Below are 10,000 nucleotides of genomic sequence, written 5' to 3' on the forward strand. Positions count from 1 at the left end.
CCTGCAGCAAAGACACGTTGTAGAATTCTGTACTAAATCTGATCTAACACCACACATCTTATGGGCAAATATCACTGGGATTGGTTTTTAAGATAGTCAAAGAGACATTGGCCTCAGTCAGTGCCCTCAATACCCTCATGTCATTGGACCTAACTTATTGGTTCTCAAAAGTGGGGTCCCGGGACCCCCAGGGGTCCTTGGGGTACCAGGGGGTCCCCATGTGTCCCCAGCACAACATGTTTTCAGATGGGGGGGGTCCGCAGGGGTCCGCAGGCAAATACATATCATTTTGGGGGTCCTTGAGAGGAAAAAGTTTGCGCACCACTGATAAAGCGACGTACAGTAAAGATATCAGAAAACTGTTTTAGAAGATATTTATAGAATTGGCCTCAGGTCTTAATGGGATAAAGCGTCATGCTTCCTAACTGTCCGTTTGTGTTTGTCTCCCTGCTCCTCCTCCTCCTCCTCCTCCTCCTCCTCCTCATCTCTCCTCCCAGCTGCTGCAGCAGAACTTCAACCGTGTCCGGAGGTGCGTCATGTTCCTGATCAACGCGGGATGCTACATCAACAGCTGCTTCGAATGGGAATCCACACAGAGGAGCATTTGTGCTTTTGTGGTACTTTCATTTTAATATAATTATACTCTAAAAAGTTAATAGCATAGCTTGTTTAACCCTTTGAGACCCCCAGAAAAGCAAAGATTTGAGTTACAAATGTCCGCTTTAAGATACAGTATATATTCAAAGATTTGTGGGGCTACCACGTGAGGGGGGCCCTAAACGATGATCAACCCAGGGGCCCGCGCTAATCCGGGTCAATCTGTCCCTGTACATACTGTAGACATTTTGATGAGTAAACAAACACAGCTGAAGGTAACGTGCATGATGGGTGCGTTTCATTTGTGTGTTTCTGTGTGCCAGCATGGACAGTGTCCTGTATAGTTAACGTCATGCTGGCACACACAAACACTTTAATTAATCAGCATTCAGCTACTTGTACCTGTAGTAGTAAAAAAAACTAAAATAAATTTCAACCGCCCCTAGCTGCCTGACGGTAAGGCCGACGGAAATGGCAGTGGATGTGTTGGATGCAACTTAAAGTGAACTTTACTCAGGTGTCTAGTTTGTCACCGTCCGACCTTCCTAGTCCGTGTTATTAAAGGAAAACGGGCAACAATGGGCAAAACTCAATCAAAAATCGGCGAAAGTGGACGTTTTCAAGATGTTTTGACCATTATCTCTGGACCAATCTGCTCAGTTCAAAGCTTGTTGGGTGCGTGTCTTTGGGGACATTAAGCACGCAATGATACCTTTTCGGATCTTTCGGGTTTTTGGGCCTAAATTATGGTAATTGTTCATCCCTGTGTATTAGTCTGTTTGGTGGAGAGCTACCTTTATGGCCAAATATCTATCAGGCCCCACCACAGTCCTATAGAGTCATGTGACACAGATACAGGAAGTCAGTCGAAGTTTGTGTGTCTTGATTTCCCATCGTCTTCGCTACAGTTTTACCTGACACCGTTTTTTTTATTGTACCGATGATGCAACTCCACCCTTTTTCTACTTAGTTTACTTGCAATGTTTTCCCGACCACGGTCCACTTAAACAATGGTTCTCAAACTTTTTCATGTCAAGGACCCCCATATTTACTTACTTACTAGCCTGCGGATCCCTATTTGAAAAGATTTTCCAAGGACCCCCTTAAGAGAAGATTGTTTTACGGCTCTTTTGAAGGACCCCCAGTTTGACATGCATTAGGCTACGGACCCCCATTTAATGCCATTTCTATCTTTGGGATCCCAATTTATATTGTAAAGTCAATGTTAATTTAACTCTTAGAGTGTACAAATGGAACCAAATGGACCTGTTAGGGTCCATTTGGTTCCATTTGTACACTCTAAGAGTTACAGACCCATAAGGGTCCATTTGGTTCCTAACTATCTATCATTTAGCTGGGGACCCCCTGGAACTCCCTCAAGGACCCCCGGACCCCACTTTGAGAACCACTGTGCTAAAAAAGAACTCTGCTTCCAGCGTATATTATAATCCTCTACGTTCAGAGTGACGCAAGTCTGTTCATTATACAGTACTTTGAGCCCATACTTTAAGTGTATTAATAGCTGCATACATTATAGTGTAAATATATTCATATATTTTTGCCTGTAGTAGTCTATGTTCCAGACAACATCTGCCTGTGGCTGTAAAGCTGTAGCTGCAGTTTTGAGGTCGGTGTCTGCTCATGAAGCAGCTTATTGCAGACTCTCTTGTCCAGTGGTTCTCAAACTTTTTCATGTCAAGGACCCCCAAAATTATATGTATTTGGCCGCAGACCCCCATCTGATAATATATATATATTTTTTTATATATCTGTTTATTGGGTTTTTTACAGGTTATTTTTCCTCCCATATGAGGACAACATTCGTAAACTCAAAATGCGAGCATATGTATTGTACATAGGTACCCCTCATTTCCCTCCCATCCACCCACTCACCCTCCCACCCACCCACTCTTCCCGGTTACTGAGACAGTGCTACAATCAAAAAGAAAGAAACAAAAACAAAAAAACAACCAGAAATATAAACAACTTTTCCTTTCCCTCTCTAATATTTTCTGCCAGGGAGGGACCCCCCTACAAGATTTAGTATGAAAATCTTGGGAAGATTGTGTGTCTTGTGACGTCCAATATTTCGTTCAGTGACCATGGAGCTAAAGAACGGTTCAGAGGCTGCACGTGTTTCACATTCACTCTTCCATTGGAAATAATAATAGACTCCAACCTGCTTCCTGTCTCCTAAAAAGTTCACGCAGATACGGGAAGTAAACCGGAGATGGCATGTCTTTCTTCTTTTTTTTGCTGCACTCCCTCTTCCCTTCTCTCTCTCTCTCTCTCTCTCTCTCTCTCTCTCTCTCTCTCTCTCTCTCTCTCTCTCCCCCCCTGTCATCTGTGTGTCACTTATTAAAAGGTGAGGTGTAATTGGACAGCAGGTCCCATCAGTGAAAGGACATGTCTCTGTGTCTCTCTCTCTCAGTGAGTCCCAAGACCTTTAATCCTGTCTGTGTGTAGTCCTGTCCTGACTTAAGTAGCTACTGTAGGTGCAGGAGAGGACCCCCCACCCCCCTCCACCCCCCACCTAGACCTTTAGTATGGGGGCGCTAAGTGTCTGCACGTCAGACATTAGCAGCCGTTGGCTGTCTGACATGGCTTTCATTTTTTTCTACATCTCTCTTTCTTTGTGTGTGTGTGTGCGTGTGCGTGTGCGTGTGCGTGTGCGTGTGCGTGTGTGTGTGCGTGTGCGTGTGTGTGTGTGTGTGTGTGTGTGTGTGTGTGTGTGTGTGTGTGTGTGTGTGTGTGTGTGTGTGTGTGTGTGTGTGCGTGCGTGCGTGCGTGCGTGCGTGCGTGCGTGCGTGCGTGCGTGCAGGTCACAGTTTCACCACAAGACATGGATGGGCCAGGAGAGATACGCTATATCGATCAGTTCACATTTTCCCACTGTGCCTATTGTGTCAATAATATGCGGGTGCTACATCGGCGCTGGAAGTGATGGCATTATTTTTACTTGAGTAAGGGACCAGTCGAAATTTACATAAGGGGGGGCATGGAGGAAAATAGGGGAGGGTCATGCCTTTCTAATTTTGGTCCAAGGGAGGGTCAGCTAATTTTACTTTGAATCCAAGGGAGGGTCATGCAATTTTGAATTGATAAAATAGTCCGTTTTTTATATACCTTTTTAGTACAGCAGAACAGTGGTCAATGACCCCTCTCCATTTCAAAGGATACAAAGAATTCAAATCAAGTAACACCTTGTCTATTTAGAATCAATGACGGTCGTTAACAAGCCATCAACGCACAGCGAGTGTGAACGACCCAGTCAAATCTATTCAGCGTCTTAACGATGGTGGTTGAACAATTAAGCAAAACTTCAACAGGCGTTATTGGAGAGATGCATTATAAATAGGCCTACTATAACTGGATATTCATAATCATTTGAAGTAATTCTGTGCATGTGATTAATGTGGATCTATATGGACAGTTGTGTATAGATGCCTATAGCTCCACAAGTAAAACCAGAAGCATCAGGCCATAATTGATAGCCTAATTTGTTTTATGTAGGCAACAGTGTAGTTGTAGTCACTGTTGATAATTAAAAGGGCAGAGTGACAAAAGTTTTAAACTACTGGTTACCAAATATTCAACTTTCTTCAATCTGACCAGGATTCAATGGGTTTCCCACATGTAAGATGAGAACACTATCCATTCTGCTACCACTACTACAGATACACTGTCCATTTAGCAAGACTGACTACACTACAGCAATGTTCTAATCAATGTGGAAAGCAAAACATTGGACATATCAGTTTTAAATGTCATGTTGTATTTGATGGGGAGGGTTAGGGGTGTCAAGAATTTCACAATACAATACATGATGTTGGGCATGATATCGATATGATATATTATTAATGTTCTTTTCTCATGTATCATCAACATTGGCCATCATCTTATAAATAACGTTATAAAACAAGTTAGAAACCATTACAAAGTGCTTTGTACACAAATAAATACATTTGTGCAAGCTTAATGGAGAAGTGAAGTTCTCACTAACTATAAACCCATTGTTTCAGAGGACAGATAGACACTAATATAACAAATATAATATAATATAAGACTGCATAACTATAAATTCCACAAACCTCATATTTTTGTCATCTGGACTTTACCAACCAAGTGCAGCCTAGTTATTTCCAACAGCTAAAAAACATCTATAATACCAGATACAGTATAATACAATCTTAGATTAGATGTAGGCCTATTTGAGAGTGCAGATGCATGTCACATTAACGAGCGTCAACGAGCATCAGCTGACACACAACACCTCCCCTCTGCAGTGCTTTAAACTGAAAGTGACTGACTGGAGTCTGTTTAATTTCTCTCCAAAATACCTTGAATATGATGGAGGACATGATTAATAATTACTATGATTATGATAAGCTTTACATTTCATATCATACAGTAAAAACTCCTAACTTTCACCGGCAAAAAAAAATAAAGTTTTTTTTTTGTATTAAAAAAACAATTAAAAAAATATTACGATACAGTATGACATCATGACAATACCTATCATCACATTTTAATACCACGATAGGCTATATCGTGAGTCGTGACACAATATATCGTGACACTTCTAGGCGGGGAGGGTTACTCTTTTTTTTGTAATCACTTGGGGAGGGTCATTGATTATTTTTTTTTGTCAAAGGGAGGGTCATGGCATTTTAGATCAGGGCACATACATTTCCTCCATGCCCCCCCTTATGTAAATTTCGACTGGTCCCTAAAAGCATCGCTTTGCAACGCGTTCTAAGAGAGAGAGAGAGAGAGAGAGAGAGAGAGAGAGAGAGAGTGAGGGAGGGAGAGAGGTGAATAGGTAAACATACAGTAGTCATATGTTGTAGTCAAACATAGTAAGCACTCCTTTTATTAATCAAAAACACTCATTGGCACAGAACCTGCATGTATGTCGAACATGGGCGAGTCGAGATCTATGGTTAACTTGTTAATAGTCCTGTTAATTGCCCTGTCTGTGCGAGTGTTTTACATTTACTGTAAATTGAAATCTCTTAATAGCTATGATAGCCTAATCTACTTGAGTAACAGGGTGTCAAAAAACCCAGGACTTCTGTTTAAATCCCCATTCCCCAGACACACTGCCATGAAACTAAGTTTGCTTTGGGGGGAAAAAAGAGCTTAATAAGTAGAGACACCAGACCGATTCTGTCACTCACTGTGATTCTCACTCCTCCCCAAACCTATGGGGAATTATAGTACATACATCAAAGAAATGTTGACTGGTTAGATTTGTTAGTGGTTAGTATTGTATTTTTAGATAGAAGCCATCGCGTTTTTAAAACAAGCCCAAAAAAAACGCAATCCACGACTCTATTTTTTTTTATGCAACTCTGGAAAGAAACAAAGCCAAAAGTCGCGGTAAATAAGCGGACTTGGCCGTAACCCAGTTGGTTCCCAAACTTTTTGGGTCGTGACCCAAAAGGGAAATTTGATGTCTTCCCGGGACCCAAACTAGTGAAAATAGCCGATCTACAAGCTCACAACGTGTCTATCGTTAGTAGTAGTAGTAGTAAGCCTTGCCGAGCTACAGTATATGGCCCATAGATCTCCTGTTTCTATAGCGTGAGGCAGCTTGATGTACAAGTACACACCATGGACATGACGCTAGTATGTCACAAGGGCTTTACCTCCCAATCCAACTCTTGATGCTCAGTGCCAAGCAGGGAGGCATTGGGTACCATTTGTATTGTGTTTTCTGTATCGTTATGTAGGCTACACACCAGTCTGCTGGTGAAGCACAGCAGTTAACACATACAGCACCAAGCTAACATATTGTACATCGTCTACAGTCGCAACCGGGACGGCCAGACTGGAAAGTGCGGCGACAAATGATCTCGGGGAAACCAGCATTCCGGCACCAGTGCGTGTGTGCATGTATTGGTGTGTGTGTGTGTGTGTGTGTGTGTGTGTGTGTGTGTGTGTGTGTGTGTGTGTGTGTGTGTGTGTGTGTGTGTGTGTGTGTGTGTGTGTGTGTGTGTGTGTGTGTGTGTGTGTGTGTGTGTGTGTGTGTGTGTGTGTGTGTGTGAGTCATCTCTGACTTATCTTTTGGAAATAAATGAAAATGTCAGCGGGTGAAAAAAGTCAAACAACAAACAGAAAACAAGGTCACTTCAGAATTGCCAATCTACATGGTGTATGGAGAGAGGGAGGGAGACACGTGCACACACACACACGCACACACACACCCGCACACGCACATGCACACACACACACACACCTCACTTCTATCCTTGTGAGAACTTTCTGCTGACTTCCACTGATCTCTATTCCTCCGATGTCTGATGGGATTTTTATTGGCCAATCAAATGTTATCACATCCGAAAAAATTTAGAAATTAAACTGGATTTGATTGAAGAAATGATGCAGCGTCATACAGCCACTTTGTCGGACAGCAATTTCAGAGTAGGTTTGCAAGAGGGCATAGAGAAGTAAGTGTGTGTCATTTTATATGTTTGCTGTCCTGTTTTTGTTTGTGTGAATAAAACTGACTCTCTCTGCAAGGCACTTAACCCTAAACCCCCAAAACAGCCTCTTAAGCCTGATATATACTTAGTATACTTACTGTAGCTTGTGAGCTTGTAAACGGCTATTTTCACTAGTTTGGGTCCTTGGGAGACATCAAATATCTCTTTTGGGTCATCCTTCTATCATTCCATTCTCACAGAGACAGAAATAGAAGCGTGTGTGCGCGCGCGCACACACACACACACACACACACACACACACACACACACACACACACACACACACACACACACACACACACACACACACACACACACACACGCCTGAATCCAATTTCTAGCTCTTTATTACTATCCAGTGTGTACATGCATCATGTGTGAATCATAGTGGTAGCTCTTCATGCTGGCCTTGTACCCGTTAACATGCAAAGTATTCAGAAGATGCTAAACGACATATCTAGGCCAAGGTTATTGTATTTTAGAGTTTGTATATGGAGTCCAGCTGAAATGTGGGTTTCAATGTCCTCTCTCTCTCTCTCTCTCTCTCTCTCTCTCTCTCTCTCTCTCTCTCTCTTTGTCTCTACCTCTTTCTCCTTTGGGAGTCTGTCAAGCGAATGGAGTTATATCCAAAACCCTAACATGTACACATACAGTCGCCCCCAGTGTAGGGAACCTCATTTCAGGTACACAGGTATCTCCTTCTTACATGACTTAATTCATTGATTCACCTCTCTCTCTCTCTCTCTCTCTCTCTCTCTCTCTCTCTCTCTCTCTCTCTCTCTCTCTCTCTCTCTCATATACACACACACTTTGTGAGGCCTCTTAATCACTTCACTCATCTCTTTAAGTGGGTTTTTATGGGGGGCCATCTGGCCAAGGTGCCGCTGTTAGTGCAGTGTGTTTGTGTGAGCTGAGTGCTCGTGCGTGCCTGCATGTGTACACACACACACACACACACACACACACACACACACACACACACACACACACACACACACACACACACACGCACACACACGCACACGCACTCACACACACACACTTGAGTACTGTACTTAAGTTAACTTTTTGATCTGTACTTTACTTGAGTGTTTTTATTTTTAAAGTGTTTAAATCATCATATGTGCGTTTAGAAAAGTATGGTCCCATTATTGTTTAAATTCAAGATAAAGTATGGTATGTTTCTAGCAGACTCATAGAGAGAGAGAGTTATGACACGCTTTGATCTCGCCGCAAAGCGGGCCGCTATGGGCTATAGTTCCAAAACTGGAACTATACCATAGAGATAGACAGAGCATTTCCGCATTCCATTCTTACGTTGGGAGTCAACGCTAGTGTCGTCACTCTCATATTAGATCACGCTGGTTTCTAGGGTTTCTACTGGTTCTACCGAGTGAAGACCTGCCCTCACCAATAGCAGTCGTTTTCCGTTAGCATTTTGGACCGTATATAGAAAGATGGTGGATTTGAATTTGGGGTGTAGCGCATTGCAACGGGGATAGACTCCCACGCTCTGGCTGATACCGACGATAAGCCTCTCCGACCTACTTACTTACTTTTGAGCACAAAAGTACAAATTTGCCCGAGCAACTTGTACAGTAGTTGAGTAATAGTTGACCAAGAGTATCTATCCTTTTACTCAAGTACTTGGGGTTGAGTACTTCCACCAATAGGTACAGCAGAAACTAGGAAAGCGGAGTATAGGGAAGCTGCAGCCTCGGAAACTGTTGAGAAATGAATAAATAAAACAAAATAACAAATCGGCTGTCGGGGTGGAAACCTCATATGTCCAAAACTGTTACTTTTCAGGATTCAAATTTGAAAGTAGCAGATCTACAAGCTCGAAACGCGTCGCTGTAGATCTGCTACTTTTGATGCTTTTGCGTGACACTGTAGTATGGCCTTAATTTACGAAAAAGGCAAATACAAATATGGAGTTAAGAGGTTTCTACCCCACAGCAACGGAATGTCCAAGCCGTGTGTGTGTGCGTGTGTGTGTGTGTGTGTGTGTGTGTGTGTGTGTGTGTGTGTGTGTGTGTGTGTGTGTGTGTGTGTGTGTGTGTGTGTGTGTGTGGGCGACACTCCTACACGAGTCTGGACTGAAAAACAAAGCCAGCGTGTAATGTGTGAATGTTTGAGTGCTGTTAGAGTACAGTATGTACATCAGAATGCCGTTGATCTGACCTTGTCCATGTGTTACACACATGCACGCACGCACACATCCACCCACACACACACGTGCACATCAGCTATTATTGCCAGCTGTGATTAGTGAGGAGCTGTGCAATATCTCTCTCTCACACACACACACCCGTACCCGCACACACTGCTTGTCATCCACCCAGCCCTGACAGAGAGGCAGTCTCCGTGGCAGCATGGCCCGAGGCTTTTGGCACGATGGACAGGACTGAAGTTACCTCCTGTCCTGCACCATGGGTGGTGTGTGTGTGTGTGTGTGTGTGTGTGTGTGTGTGTGTGTGTGTGTGTGTGTGTGTGTGTGTGTGTGTGTGTGTGTGTGTGTGTGTGTGTGTGTGTGTGTGTGTGTGTGTGTGTGTGTGTGTGTGTGTGTGTGTGTGTGTGTGTGTGTGTGTGTGTCTTCCAGAGTCTCCATCTCTCTGTATTGTCTCTCAGGGGTTAACCCATTCAAACTGGGAACGCATCTGTGTAACCACTTTATCTATATTTTATACTTTGGCTATTCAAAAATAGTAGATATACAAGCTCGAGCCTATAGATCTGCTATTTTTTTTAAATCATGATTCAATCTTTGAATTCAATCTTTGAATATATATTTTTTTTAAAGCAAACACTTGTAACTCAAATTGTCACGATTTAAAAAAAATAAATAGCAGATCTACAAGCTCATAGGTGCCGTGCTATGAGCTTGTAGATCTGCTATTTTTGAATAGCCAACG

At 42.9% G+C, this 10,000-nt stretch overlaps 1 protein-coding gene across 1 annotated transcript in view; it reads left to right on the forward strand.

Annotated features, from left to right (window-relative positions):
- mctp1a (multiple C2 domains, transmembrane 1a) overlaps positions 1 to 10,000 on the forward strand; it is a 296,725-nt gene that overhangs the window by 208,752 nt on the left and 77,973 nt on the right. The window contains exon 14 of the mRNA XM_080433064.1: positions 498 to 617. Coding sequence (XP_080289190.1) covers positions 498 to 617 — 120 coding nt within the window. The remainder of the gene's footprint in view (positions 1 to 497; positions 618 to 10,000) is intronic.

Source organism: Gymnoscopelus braueri (assembly GCF_963280865.1).
Source record: "Gymnoscopelus braueri genome assembly, chromosome: 7".
Classification (NCBI taxonomy): Eukaryota; Metazoa; Chordata; class Actinopteri; order Myctophiformes; family Myctophidae; genus Gymnoscopelus; species Gymnoscopelus braueri.